The sequence below is a fragment of the Aulonocara stuartgranti genome, assembly GCF_965226115.1.
Source record: "Aulonocara stuartgranti genome assembly, chromosome: 14".
Lineage (NCBI taxonomy): Eukaryota > Metazoa > Chordata > Actinopteri > Cichliformes > Cichlidae > Aulonocara > Aulonocara stuartgranti.
Genome location: NC_138950.1, coordinates 19,375,225 through 19,391,242, shown reverse-complemented (window position 1 = coordinate 19,391,242; position 16,018 = coordinate 19,375,225). Strand labels below are relative to the sequence as shown.

At 40.3% G+C, this 16,018-nt stretch overlaps 1 protein-coding gene across 2 annotated transcripts in view; it reads right to left on the bottom strand.

The window, feature by feature from the left end:
* The window catches only part of grik4 (glutamate receptor, ionotropic, kainate 4), a 384,934-nt gene that overhangs the window by 133,596 nt on the left and 235,320 nt on the right, over nucleotides 1–16,018 (bottom strand). For both annotated transcript variants that reach the window (XM_082502815.1, XM_082502816.1), the window contains 2 exons: nucleotides 6,587–6,751; nucleotides 1,157–1,254 (listed from right to left, as the gene is read on the bottom strand). In XM_082502815.1, coding sequence (XP_082358941.1) covers nucleotides 1,157–1,254; nucleotides 6,587–6,751 — 263 coding nt within the window. The remainder of the gene's footprint in view (nucleotides 1–1,156; nucleotides 1,255–6,586; nucleotides 6,752–16,018) is intronic.

Below are 16,018 nucleotides of genomic sequence, written 5' to 3'. Positions count from 1 at the left end.
GCAGATTATCTAAAGCAGCAGAAGACCACAGAAGACAGTCCTGTCACATCAAAATGGACCAAAATCTCTAAGGAGTGATTTCAGCACCTTCTTGAATCTATGGCATGAAAAATTAAAACAGTTCTGAAGGCAAAAGGAGGTCCAAGTTGGTGTACCTAAGAGAGCAGCTAGCGAGTATATACAAAAAATGGTTTAACGAGTTTGGGAACAATATTTGAACTATTTGCTCTTTGTTTTCTTTGTATTTGGATATTTTATCATTACTGCAATTCTTTTAAAAATATTAATACAATATAACTGAAAGGGAAAAAATGTCCAGTGATATTTTGACTTGAGCTGTATAGCAATGGAGAAAAATGACACGGTAGAATTTCATCATTTTTACGAACAACTGGGAACCCTTTCCCCGTAAGTCTCCTGCTAAACCCACATAGCCACTAACGAGCGTCAACGTTTCAAACTCTTTGGGCCAGATTTACTAAGTAGGACAGACTAGTGTGAGGCTGCAAACAGAAAAAAAACAGAAGAATAGGAGGGGAAAGTTCTGTGGGTGATCTAATAACAATGTGCACATTTATTAACACAGTCCATCTCCTTTATGTCAATATGAACAATCCAAACTTTAATCTGGCAGAAATAAGTCAGTGACAGTTGGATAAAAGGTGCGACCACTGTGGAAATTTAAAAAGGTGTCTCATGAGATCCACAAGGGAAATTTCACATTTGCAAGCTATCTTGCTGAGTTTTGACTGGTGGGGTGAATTTATTATTTAAATAACATTTGCAGTCTGAAGGCGGTAGACATATGACAAATGACTGCAAATGTGAATGAAGCTAAAACACTTATGCACAACAGCACTTATGTACAGCCTTATTAAAGCCCTGCTTGACTTTCGAATGGTTTATGCAGTGTGTTATGACTTTCAGTTGGAGATCATTGGTAATTTTTGATTTATTCCAGAAAATTATAAATTCTAGTTTGTAATGATAAGGACCTTCTGGCATTCCAGATGAGTCACCACACAATAAGCAATTTTCCTTCATGAAAGGAAAACTTTCTGTGCAAATATAATATTTGTGCAGCTAAATCTGCCCCTTTTTTTCTGTGTGGCTGAATCGCACGCCACCAGCCCCGGGCCAGTTGGTTGGAACTTACCTCCTTCTCTCCACATATATTGCTGATGATTGAGTTGGAAGCTGGACTGGCAGATGGACCAAGGACTGCCACCACCCCTTTGGACATGATCTGGCACACTGGAAAAAAAAAATAGAGGAGGAGTACAGAGATATAAGCAGGGGCAATTAGAGGTAACAGAGATAATTAAAGTAAAGTAAGGCAGTTGGTGTTAGATCAGGCTTTTTTTTCAGGCTAATGTTAATGGATCCATATGATCACTGCCTCAACCTCTGAACAGATAGCAGCCTGCACCAGCATTTCTCCTGTCTCAAGGGAACCAGAAACTACAAGTGTAAGGGAAATATGCACAAGGGCAGATGCTACACTCTATCTGCCTTTGGATGTTTTACTTGTTGGGGATATTAATATGATCAACTCTCAAGTATAAAGACGGAAAGATATGCAGCAAAAAAGAAAGAAGACAATGACGGATAAACAGAGTGGGAGTCGGTGAAAAGCAGACGTTGGGAAATGTGACAAGCAGCAATATCTGGAGGGTGAAAATAAAAAATCTGGTATTTGATAATTTGCACATGAATGCAATAATATCCCCACACACACACACACACACACACACACACACACACACACACACACACACACACACACACACACACACACATCTCATCGTGCTTTTCAAATACAACATTTACAAGGATTGATTTAACAGCGGTACCTTTGGGCTTTAAAACATATCTGTAAACAGAAACATTTCAGTAAAAGTGACTTTCTTTCCTTTGCCATGTGCACAGGCCATATGCTTTAATCTCCCAAACTGGGAAAGAATGCCGTTTCTTATGTGTTTATAATCCCTGGCTTGTAATTAACACACTGCAGTCCAGGGTGTAAAGAAGACACACATACTGAAGCACTATTATTGTGTGAGCATGTGTGCACCAAGTGTGTGAGTGTGGGTGTTGGTAATTTGGTGGCTGTTATTGGGGAATTGCTGAGCATTAACCAGCCACCAGTGTAAAATAGGCAAAGGGGAAACATTTCCAGGCCCGTGCGGTGCATCGAGAGGCAGTGAATCGAATGATTAATAAGTAATCCGCTAGTCACCCATGGGGCTTGTAAGACATGAATACACTGCCATCTTACATGAAAAAAAACAACACACATGTATACAGTGCACACGCACACACTAACGCATCCATGCCCACACTTTTGTTTGTGAGCCATATTGAAAGTATTTGGACAGTTACACTCCTTTTTTTTGGAAAAAAAAAACACTGTGTGGGATTCAGTTCTTTTACTATATTAGGTCTAAATTAGAAGGATCCAAAAACATTGCTTAAACTAAACAATTATATAGGTTTATGTAAGTATATGTAAAAGCACTTTACATAGGTTAATTCCTAAAAATGGATGTAGCTCTGGATGAAAAGGTCAATAGAGTGAAATCTGCTTTAAAAAAAACAAACCCAAAATGTTACTCATGGCCCAAATCAAACAGCATTTATAGGCTATCACGCAGCAGAATTAGCACACTACTCTTCAGTTGTGCTTTTACTGCTATTAAAAGTTGATGGATAACTAATGAGGTACAATATATTGCCACTAGTATTCGCTCGTCTGCCTTCACATGCATATAGACCTGAGTGACATCCCATTCTTAATCACGAGGTTTAGGAGTGTGTTTATGGGAATTTATGACCATTCTTACAGAAGAGTGTCTGTGATGTCAAAGAATGATGTTGGATGAGAAGGCCTGGCTTGCAGTCTACTCTCTAATTCATCCCAAAGGCGTTCTGCCCGGTTGAGGTCAGAACTCTGTGCAGGCCACTCAAGTTCTTCCACACCAAACTCACTCATCCACGTCTTTATGGGCCTTGCGTCATACACTGGTGTGCAGTCATGTTGAAACAGGAAGGGGTCATCCCCAACCTGTTCTTGCAAAGTTGGGGGCATGAAATTGTCCAAAATGTCTCAGTATACTGAAGCGTTAAGAGTTCCTTTCACTGGAAATAAGGGCCGAGCACAACTCCTGAAAAATCAATTTACACACTGTTCTCGAGCTAAGAACACTATGCGCCTCAGCATCTGCCGCTCTGTGATTTTACATTGCCTACCCTTTAATGGCAGAGTTGCGGTTGTTTGCAGTCACTTCCACTTTGTTATAATACCACTAACAGCTGACTGTGGAATATTTAGTAGTCAGGAAATTTCTGACTGGACTTGTTGCACAGGTGACATCCTATTACGGTACCATGCTTGGGATTCACTGAGCTGCTGAGAGCGACTCGTTCTCTCACAAATATAGAAGCAGTCTGCATGCCTTGGTGCTTGATTTTATACACCTGTGGCCATAGACGTGACTGGAACACCTGAATGCAACGCCAATGATTTGGATAGGTGAGTAAATACTGGCAGTGTGGGGTACATGGGATCAGCTAGAGGATCTGAGTATCCCACATTCAGGGAGTCAAAAAAACCAACAAGATGCTACAACAAGCCATAATTGAAAATGTAGGCGCAGACAAAGTCCAATGAAAGTACAGCGCTGGAGTTCAGGTAGTCACTGACTACCACAGTCTGTTCCTTTCCACATTCTTCCACATTCAACAAGGAAGAATGTGCCACACTCTTTTTTTCTGAGGGTGAAAGTGAAAAAATTGGATTCACCTTATCTGGAAGAAAAGCTAAACACCAACAGAAACTGTTGTCTCTGACAGCCTTAAAACCTGTGTGACCATAACTGCCATAAACACAAGCGTTCTTTTTCTCCTTGATAATAACTATTTACATAAACATCTATATACATCTCCAGAAATACTTCACAAGATTTCCATAATTATGCAAGTCCCTCGAGTTCCTTTGTGGTTCAGATCATAAGATCATCTTTAGGCCATTATCACTATTTAACATTGTTTTTCACTAATCAATACAAGGTAGTAAACTCTTGTCCTTAAGAAATAGGGAAAAAATCCAGTTAAGACTCAGGAGATAGGGCTCTTCGGCTGAAATTTTTGGTTTATCGGGTGATGGCCTTCAGCTCACACTGGAGCGGTATACAGCTGAGTGTGAAGCGGCGGGAATGAGAATCAGCACCTCCGAGTCTGAGGCCATGGCCCTCAGCCAGAAAAGGGTGTAATACGCACTCCGGGTCAGCTAAGAAATACTGCCCCAAGTGGAAGAGTTTAAATATCTCGCAGTCTTGTTCACAAGTGAGGAAAGTTGGGAGCGGGAGATCGACTAATGGATTGGTGCTGCAGCGATGCGGACGCTGTATCAGTCCATCGTGGTGACGAAAGAGCGGAGCGTAAAAGCAAAGCTCTTGATTTACTGGTTTACTATTTCCCCACCCCACGTCCCTACACAAAGCGGATGTACACGAACTTTAGGTAGTTACCGAAAGAACGAGACTGCGGATACAAGTGGCAGAAATGAGCTTTCTCTGATGGGTGGCTGGCCTCTCCCTGAGAGATAGGGTGAGGAGTTCAGCCACCTGGAATGGGGTCAGAGTAGAGCCGCTGCTCCTCCACAGGAGCCAGTTAAGGTGGTTCAGGCATCTGACAAGGATGCCTCCTAGGCGCCTCTAGGTGAGGTGTTCTGAGAATGTCCCCCTGGGAGGGGGCCCTGGGGCAGACCCAGGACACGCTGGAGAGATTATATCTCTTGGCTGGCCCGGGAGCGCCTCGGTGTTCCCCCAGAAAACCTGTTGGAGGTGGCTGTAAAACATGATGGAAGCTCTGTCATGGTAAAGAGCTGCATTTTGGCCAGAGGTGTTGGGGATCATGTTAAAATTGATAAAATCATGATAGCGGAAAAATACCTTCAGATTTGAATTCACAAATCAATGCCACCTTTTTCAGCATGACAATGATCCCAAACAATGAAGCACCATCATTCATGGATTGGCCTCCATAGAGGCTGAACCTTAACTTTATTGAAGCAGTGTGGGGTCATCTTGACAGAGAACAGAATAAAAGGCCTCAACATTTAAAGAAGAGCTTTAAATGACTTCAAGAAACCTAGAGATCTTTCCTGAAGACTACTTAAAGAGAGTAAATTCAGGATGTGTTCAAGAATAAAGGTTGTCATATAGATGTCACACATTATTATATAGAACAGAAAATCTGTGCATGATAGAATCTTACAGTATGTGGATGTTATGCAGCAAGCAGTCTATGTCCATACTGAACAGCCAGGAAAGGACTCATTGATGGTGGGATCTGACTTTTCTTCCCAGGTAATTCTCACTCTGTGATATTTTCATCTATCCGTGGCCGCTGATCCGTCCCTAATCCAAATCCTGGCTCTAATTACACACTCACACTTTCACACACTAAACATTTGCACAGTATACACAAAATCCAGCTTGTGCACAGCTACACACTTTGCTTTACATATACCCACACGCACAAACACAAACACACGGGGACACATGCACGCACGCAAGCACACTAAAGGAACCACACTGTGAGGTTTGTCTTAGCCCGGGCAGAGAAAGTAAAACAGTTTGTTGTGGCTGTGGTAACTGAAGTGCTGTTTCCATGTATTAGGCAGGCACCACTGAAGCTCTTGCATTTGGGAAAGTAGGAATGTGTCATATTGAAAATCAATGGCTGCACTTTTTGCAGAGACACACTGCGCTGTATTGATTTGGGGTGTTTAAATTAAAAATTTAAAAACAAACAAACCAATAAACATTGAGGTGTGATGCAACAAGTCACCAGACAGTACAAAAATGCTGTGGGTAAGTGCTGATACCGCTGATAGCAAATAGCTACTCTGGCTTGTGTTAATAGGGTCAATCTCAGTGATGCATTTGTCACATCTAGGTAACAAATTAGTGGGAATCCCATGATGGTCTGGCCTACTTAATAAAAGTTCAACAACACCTGGATTAGAATGTCCACTGCACCTGGTGGTTTAGGCCAAACGTGACGTGTTCTGTCTTTTCGTGCACATTTCCATTTTTATAACTTGGGGCTAATGGCCGATGCGTAGACGTAAATGTATGATTATGCCAATCTTTATTGCCACTTCTCAGAAATCCCAAGATCTTTAAGAAAGACATCTTGGAACAGCTTGAAAAGATGAGACTTTCTGGAGAAAAAAATTAATTAAATCTCAGTGAATTTGTTGATTCCTTTTTCAACTGATGCTTGTATCACAGCGTTGATGGTGGAGGTTTATTTTCTGAGCCTATTGTTCAGGACTAGAATGCAGGATTACAGGGAGCATAAATGGTGATGGGCCCGCGGTGACATCACAATCGGAAAAACTTTTCAAGGTCATCTCTAAAAAAGCGAGCAACCATATAAAAAAATAGAACATCTATTAAAATATGTTATGAGCAACTACTTGCAGAAAGAGCAAGAGAGGCTCTTTTTCTCTGAATGAATAAACACGTTAGCCAACAAACACACACAATCACTTGCTTTTCTTTCCTGTGCTACTTACTTGTTTCCCCCATCTCATATTCGCTGTCTCTCAGCAGTTCAAAGATGTCCACCTCCAGCTTGCCAGTGATGGAGCGGTTACTGCTCCTGTTGATGCTGTCTTTGGCCAGCGTGATAGCCAGACGCTCTCCTCTGCTGCACTCCATAGGGTCATCAAGGATGGCAGCTGAGGAAAATGGAAAAGGCCATTGTGTTGTGAGACTGAGAGAAAATCCCCCAAAATAAAACACATTTATTCTCAGTGGTAAGTGAAATATTTCCCAAATGAAGGAGAGTGAAGGTGGCCTTTTTGCCATTGAGTTGAGGAATTTAAAAAGACACTTTTCCCCCTTTCTTTAATAAAAAGTCTAGTCTACAGAAAGCAGCTCCCAAGGCGGCGCACAGGCTTATTAGGACCAGTGCTTATTTGACTTTTCGTGAACACCTTTCTCCATTATTCTTGAGTACCTCCAATGGCACAGCATTATCCTTAATAACTCCATACACTTTTCCAAGCAGCTTGTAGAGTAGGGGTGGGGTATTTAATATTTCCAAAAAGGTGAAGTGCTACATAATGTAAATAATGGATCTGTATGTTAAAACCCTGAAATCTTAAAAGCTTTAAATTCTTTCACCTATTCAAAGGCATTTTAAAGGGCAGCACAAAACCTAAAAGTCATAACATCCTCTATCATGCAGCACAAGAATGAAAATCAGCATCTGTAATGGCATGCCAGACACTTAGAACACCAGTCACTGCAGCAGCTTTCCAAAGACGCTACGTACACCGTGTAGGTCTACAAAATTAAATCAGTTTGTCACAAGAACACTAAAGAATGACAAGACAGCATGTTGTTCTCCAAAATGATTTAGGTGCATTCTCTATGCAATATTTGTTGCAGTGTAGTCGCATTATAATCAGAGGAACTGATTCCTGTCTTGTATATGGCTTAGCTAAGCCAATTATAAAGGGATTGGATATAGATGATGCTTTCTTCTCGTTTTTATGCAGAAAAAATAATGTAATTCCACCACAATAAGGCTGCAGATGGTTATTATAAATCATTGCACAACACATCATAACTAAGGAGTGGCACATTTGTGTGCATGCTCCAATTTTTTTCTTTTTGGGAACAACATTATGGACTTACTCCGTGACCTTTAACGGCACAGGTGTCACATTGTCATGATGAGCAATTATGCAGGCGCAGCAAACATCATCTGTTTACTGTGTTGTCAGAAAGGAGAGAAACAGAATTGCACACAGCTTCTCATTCTGTCTCTTATTTTTGATTATCAGTCCAACCATTAATGGGCTTTTTTTCGTGAAATTGTGTGGCTTGATCCACTGACTCTATGCTGGATCAATGCTCGTTAGAACCCTGACAAGTCAGCAATATATCAACAATCAGTCAAGTGCCTATTCATTACATAACTGCAACAATTTTGAAATTATATATTGACAACTTAATCAGCTTTCGACTCAATTACATCAACAAATATTTATATGAAATGCAAGACACCTTCAAAAGTCTACAGTCAGGAAAGTAAAGCCTAATAAAGTGTGCAGCAGATGTCTGAAAGCAGGCTTTGTAATTACTGTAATTACACTGGGCTAGCACAAAGGTTCTTAAGTTAAATCGATTACATCTGCAGTTAAAGCGCAGGCAGGAGATAAAAGCAACCAACCCGGAAAAGTGTGAAATTAATAAGGCACAAAAAAAATACAATTAAGTACAACATGGCTGAAAGGGAAATGTGCTGTAGGCTGTCCAATACAGAAGAAAACCGTGGGTTGCGTGTCTCATCTTATCAGAATTAAATGATCAGACGTGCATGCAAAGCTGAAACATGTTTGAAGTGACCTTTTCCCTACGGATCACACAGCTGAATAAACATCAGCTAACTCTGACTCGCAAAGATGAGACATACCCACTCATCTGATACCATCACAGCGCCAAGTCACAGCAAGTCAATATCTACAGCCCACTGAATGCTCTGTGAACAAGCGGAGAGTAGCCGTGGAAGGTCATCTGAGGTTGCGCTCACCTCTGGCTTTTAAAGCTGTGAACAAATCAATCAATCAATCAATCTTTATTTATAAAGCACTTTTCATACAGAAAAAATGTAGCACAAAGTGCTTTACATAGTTAAAAGCAGCCCACCCCACCCTCCAACTCACTCCCCACACTCTCAATACACATATATCCCCCCACCCCCACCCACACACACATCCACACACGCGCACACTTAAAGAGTAAAAATTGGGCTGGGCTCGCATGAGCCAAGTGAGGAAACATTATAACAGAGAGCCGTCTGCACCGGGAGCCGGTCACAGACCGCAGCCTCCGGGCTGGGCACACAGCCGGAGGGAGGCAAAGGAGCCCCCCAACCAGGCTGAGAGGACCCCAGAGACCCAGCAGCCACGGTCAATAACAGCCCCGGTGCAGAGAGCGCCCTCCGAGGAAACACTGGAGATATGACGCAATACGATGTATACAGGGTAAAATGATAAAATAAATAAGAACAGGATACAATATAAATATAAATATAAATAGAGTAAGAAGATTAAAAAATGAATAAGAATAAAATCAAGAAATATTAGGTAAATCCTAAATTAATAATAGAATAACAGGATAGAATAAATAAGCATAAAAAATAAATAAACGCTAAGTAAAAGCTAAATTAAAAAGGTGGGTCTTGAGCCTGTTCTTAAAAACATGTACGTTTTATTATCCTTCATCAAAGGACATGTTTGCTTCTTCATGGACCCAATAGACTACTTCTTGATTATTTCCAGCTTAATATCATATTATTTAGACACCATTGTAAAATCAAGAATAAGATGCCTTCAAGAGCTGTGTGATGGTGCAGCTCACAGGTCTTGGGTTCGAATCAACCAGACAGCTGGGGCTGTGTTTGCATGTTCTTGCGCTTGTGTGGGTTCTTACCAGCTCCAAAGATATGAACGGGTTAGGTTAACTGGAAATTCTAAAGCGTGCGTGGGAAAGGCTGTCTGTCTCTTTGCTTTAGCCCAGCAGTACACTGGAAACCTGTCCATGGTGTATACCAACTTTTGCTGGGATAAGTTCCAACCCTGAATTGGATAAGCAGACGAAAATGGATGGCTGGATGGAAGTATAGAGAACTTTTCCTGGATTTAATTGTGTAGAGAAAAAATGACTCTGTTCCAAAAATCTTACATTAGCTCTCTCCTCTCTGTCCTAACACCCCCCATCACACAAGCACAGTCTTTATACAGCTAAAAATGTATCGGTGCTGACTTTTATCGTCACATTGGATTTAGTGCTTGCTCTTCCAGGTGAAACACTTTTGCTTAAACCGGCAGCATGCCTTGCTTCCTGTGTGGATACTACTCAATTGAAACTGGCTTGAAACAATATTTGACCGGTTAGTCTCCTGTCACGGGCTCTTCTAAAGCCAGAAAACAGGAGGCCAGTTTCCTCTCAGATACAGTATGCAGGCTATTATGGAATATGGGAGTCATAATAAATGACAAAAAAACCAAAAACCCAACATGCATGTTGACAGAACATATTAAAGATGTGATGAAGGATAATAAAACTAAAACAAACAAACATTGTATGACTGCAGGACACTGTCGACTTTAAGTAATTTAATTGCATTTTCCAGTTAATTTTTTTCCATAAGTGTAAAACATTTAAAACATTTAATTGATTGGTATGCATTCAGCTTATACTAAGCATATTTTCTTAACAATTCATTAGTTATTAAACAAATAAAACTTTGATTTCATATATTTCAGCTAGATTTTACTCAAAATGATTTCTTCCTGTTAATGAGGGCAAAGACTTGGTTTTTGGAGTGTAGAATAAAGTATGAACAGCAGGATTCATTCTAAAAAAAAAACTTGATTATACGGACTCACTAACTGCGCAGTAATTGCTTCATCCGGCCATGTTAAATAAATTTTGAATCAATGTTGAAATACTGATGAAACTTGTCAGTGTAATAGTAATGACATTGGAATAACATTGATTCAGTTTGATTAGGTTGATTATGTTTTTCTAAGATACGATAAGACAAGACTTTATTGATCCCACGACGGGGAAATTTTTTGCGTTACCTCAGCGTAGGTACAGATATCAGAAGGAAATACAAAAATACAAATAAGTACAACCAATGAAAAAAAGTAAGATAACACACTATATACAACGGTAGCATACACAGTATGTGATTATGGATACAGTTGTGGAAATATGCAAGACATAAACTATATAGCTTATAATTGTCGTTGTTTATAATTGATGATCTAGTTATAGTTGACCAAGTGAAAAGTTATGGATTCAGAGATGACTGGGTAATTGAAAAGCTATTATCAATTGAACTGTTCCATCACACCCCTCGCAATGTGGTACATCCCGTCTGACCACCATTGGTCACTGATCTATGGTTGACCAGGAATTTATATTAAAATACGATTTATTTATAGATGAAAAATCATGATAGCTGTCAATATAGTTGACTGGGAAATTAAAGTATTGCATCCCATCTGTCCACTATTAAGATGATATTTAAAAATCTATGATACAGGAGACAATCCTGTATTAGTTGACATCACTGCACCCCAGAGATCTCCTCTGCATCAGGTAAGCATTTACTTATTTTTTAATATTTTAAAGGTGCCAAATGTATTTTAACCAATTATATTTCATACTTCGTCAAATACTGAGTACAGTGACACATATTGCAGATGTGTAACTGTCACCATGGTCATTATTAGGCACTTCAAAATGTCAATAACCGAAGTTAGCTTGCTAACGTAACTGACAACTTACACAGATTAGGTTAGCTAGGATGAATTCTGGAAAGAGAGAGATATATATGAAAACCTCTGAACAAAGTCTGCTTTTTCCTTATTTTTTTTTCATGTCCTATTTTCAGTTTTTGGTTTTGTTTTCTTTTTGTACATGGAGTCACTGAGCAAGTGGAGGCAGTGACAGTCTGTGACTCTTTTACCTTCAGGCAGTTCACCAGGTGGAGGCAGGACATCATTCAGTAGGAGTGAATTCATCAAAAATTATTGTAAACTAATCTTGATTTAATAAATTAAATAACTTAACTGATGTTAGAGTTTAATAGTACACTCAAAAATGTTTCACTCAACATCATTACACCATTTATTATAAGATAAGTGAATTTAGATAAGTAAATTTCATTATTCTGAAGTAGTGGAAGTAATTTTTTTTACATCAGTTGAAACAACACTTATGTCCTCTTGATCTTTAGTAGTGACGTCCACATTGTTTCAGTATTAACTGAGGGTGCAAAAATGATCAAGAACCAATATCAGAATTCAATGATGATTCAATGACATTTAGGTTGAGAGTATAACATTGATTTTACATGCGTTCAATTATTGTTTGCTATCTGTGTCAGCATCTCAATAACTGTATATTTCCCCAGTTTAATTTGCAGATCTGTGTGTGCGTGTAAAAAGCCACACTGATTGTTGTTTCTTTAGTGGGCACTTTTCTCATTTAAGAAAAAAACAAGAAAGAAATATCACCTCAAAGCTGCAAGAAAAAATATAAATGCCAATACAATATTAGTATTTTAGTTAAATGCTGTAATGCACAATGAAAGCTACCCGCAGAAGTAAGTAAAATCAGTAATTCTGGCAGGTTCTGTTCCCGGAGGAATTGACATTTTACCGTGGTCAATACATGACAGCTGGCAAACAAGCAGGGCTGTTTTCACGCAGCGAAAACACGGGCTGGAGTTTGATCCATTGAAACCAATCAATGAGTTGCCAGAAGGTATGCTGAGGCATGGTGGCATCTGGACTGCGAAAGAGAGCTTCGGTGAAAAATAGGCAAAAACAAACAAAAAAATTCCTCTGCAGTACCGGCACACAGCGGCAGGCTATGATCCAGTGAGGGTTTTTTTTGTTTTTTAAACACCCCTCAGATGTCATCCCTTAATTAACTTGTCATGCTGATTTTAATTGTTATACCGTCAACATCAACGGAGAAACTAATTTGCTTGAACTACATAAACTCTGCTAATCTTATAAGTCATATAAACAAACTAAAAGACAGATTGAATGAAGCAAGGCAACACTGTAGAAGTGAGTCTTGCTACCCAGGAGCCACCTTGGTCACACCCCTTGGTGGCCATCTCACTTCTTATTTGAATGAATCACTTTAACTTTGGTGTTCGAATCAAATCTTTGTCCTCTTTATCCCAGAATAAGGTATAGGAGCATTTCTCCCTCCTATTTCTATTTCTACACGTGAAAAATTACACAATGATAAGACCTTAAGAACGCTGTTAAGAGTACAGTACCCTAGGAAAACAGCTAAGGGTGATACAAGCACCATCTTTACAGAATATATTTCCTGTCTGGATTCTTTTCGACCCACGTCTCTCTGATATAATGTCACTGTTGTCATTAAACCTTGTGACCTTATGAGTCCTGCTTTTAGAGGCTGGATTTATTTATCCTGCAAATGTGATTTGAAGCAAAGTAGAAATGTTTACACGTTCAGAAGTTTACTTGCAGCAGTTTCCTGGCTTTGGAACAACACCTTTAATGACGTAATCATATAGAAGCTCAATGTGTTACTGGAAAGTGGCAGTCAAGGGTAAAAAATTCATTATCTTATTGAAGGATCTGCTTGCTTCTCTATTAACTCAATGGGTGCACCTCCCTTTCCATCAGGGCGAGTGCTAAATACAGATCAAATAAACTAGGGCTTCTCCTTATATATGAGGCAATTAATGGTAAAGTGCTCGCCAACTTTGATTGGAAGAGAATCTATTATCGGAGGGATGCGTGGGACGGGGGGGAGGGTTCAGTGTGACTTGGCCTTTGATCAAATAATAGGGTTTTAAAGAGTCCAGATACTCTACAGTGATTTAACATGACTTTTATTCAAATGGAAACAAGGATAAGAACATCATAATCTATTTTCATATTGGCAACCATTCCACATATGTGTTCTCAGCAGTTATTATTATGTAGGGCAGATACCCTCTGCTCAATGAGATAGAAAAATCACCTTTAGGGCAAATAATTAATGCTGTGTCTACAGCATTTCATAGAAACAAACTGTGTTAGTAATGACAAAGTAATTCTTTTAGGCTCAGCAGGTCACAAAACTGATGGACCAGGAGGATGTGACCAGGAGATATTTTATTTTGTATTCTTATGATCACAGTTATAATCAGAAGTATCAATCATTAATCATTTACCATTGTTGAACCAGTTGACAGAATAATCTTTGAACCATATCTAGGTTAACATTAATCTACACAGATTATCAGTACTCTAATCAGTCTATTGTTGTTCTGTACTATTCATGTTATTTGCTTAAAGCTGTTTCACAGTTCTGTAATCACTCAGAAGCCTGTGGGGCCTGCTGGACCCTGCCTTGGTTCTATGTTCAGTTCTGCACGTACACAGGCCTTGAAAGTACATGCACGCTCTTATACAACACATGAATGTGTACACACACCCTTAGTAAGAATAGGAGGGTTGTCTGAGGACAGTTTTCTGATAGATATACTTTCACAATAGACACGAATAGATATACACACAACACACACTGGTTTTCTCTGAGTGCTGGGCTGAGTGGAAACATCTGGAGGCCTTATAAGGAGAACTTGTGGAGTGAGGGGAACTTCCTGAGTTCTGAGAACTGACTGATACTTATCATGTGACTTGACGTCATCATTGTAATAAAAGCTTTGTGAGATGCTTGCTCGGGGGAGATCGGCTCTAAAAGGCTTGTGATGCTCATCTTCCCCATATGTACATATGTATAATAAAAATCACTATTCTGACATCTACTGAGACCATGCAGTCGTTTGTCTCTTCCTCAAATTCGAACCTTGACAATCTGGTGCCGAAACACCGGTTTGAGGAGGGATATTTTAAGGAGCCTGGCTGACGGTCTAGTGGTGTCAGACGGACGGCCAGGAGCTACACTGAGTGATGGGCCCTGAAATATGAGAGGTAAGCACCGCCTGTTGATGGATCTCCAAAGGTGCCGAATTGGAAATTGAGCGCTAAATTAAAGGTTCACTCAGTGGGGCTTCTGTTCTGTCCGGGGTGATTTTGGGGTAATTAGTGTTAAAGGCAGGGAATAGTGAACTGAGTAAATTTATTGCTGTTTATTTTGGGGGTGAATTTTGAGTTAAGAAGTTATGTGTTTGAGTTAATACGGTTTAAGGTGTGTGGAAATAAATAGATACGGTTTAAGAGGTTTATCTGTGGGTTGACTGGGATGCCAGCCAGTCAATCGGTAGTGTAGGGATAATTTGGTTTTGATTGAGTAGCAAAAACGCGGTTTTGGGTCTCAGGTAATTAAACTGGAGGGCAGGGTACCCACAGTGAGGCTTTTAAAATAAGTAAATTTAATTTAGGACTGGGGCGTGGCCCCTAAGGGCGTAGTTCAGCTCAGCGCTGTGGCGGCGACACCTGACAGTGGACGCACCGTTAGGCTATTTGCTTGGTTGGTTGCCAGGGGGATTCGGGCGCCCCGAATAAACCGAAACGGTCGAAGGGAGACCGTTTCTTTTACTGCGCCAGATTGACAGATAGAGTCGCGGACCGGCCGCTTCCCATAAAAACGTCAGCTGCCTGTCAACTTTAAGTATAGCCAAAAGCGTGAGCCAGGATTTCATTGCCTTTCACGCAGCTGGTGGAGTTCCAGGTGTCCGGCGGGGTGTGGTTTTAAATTATCTAGCGTTAGTAATGAGGCCGTTGTCAAGGCGGCGTACTTGAGACGGGTAATTGATCAGCAAGAGCGAGGCTCTGGGCTGAAAGATGCTTTTAAATTAGTCAAAAATTTAGCAACACCAGCAGAGAAATAGAGAAGTGAGATAAAGTTGTTCTGGCATATGGTGTTTTCTTAGGAATTCGAGCGCTATCGGGAGGGCGTTCCCGAGGCGTGTATTGACCAGCAAGGCGAGGCCTGGGCTATAGGGGCTTTTAAATTAGTCAAAAAAGTTAGGTGTAACCTCTTCTGGTATGACGTCTATGCGGGCCCGTGTGTATATAGATTATAAATTACCGGTGTGTGTAAATAAGTTGTATAAATCTGTTAGATCTGAAACTCCTGCTAAAAAACTTCCTCTCTACAACTCTTTTCTCTTCTCTCCCTCTTTCTCTCAGTTGGGATTCTGTGTGTGTATGTGTGCTGGAGAAAAATAAAAAAGGAAAAGGGGCTCTCTCTGTCTCTGTGAGGGAAAAAAGGTGGGGGCCGAGTGAGCCCGCGGGGCCGAGCGGGTCCGCGGGAGCGAGCGTGTATGCTGTATGAGGAAGAAGGGAGTGAGAGGGAGCGAGTGAAAAGAGTAACCGAGTATTTGGTGATTTTTTATTATTTCAGAGGCACTGGGTAAGAGTTTTGACTTTAGCTGTGAGAGTTGTGAAAAGAGCAGGTTTTTCTTTTGTTGTAGACTGTGA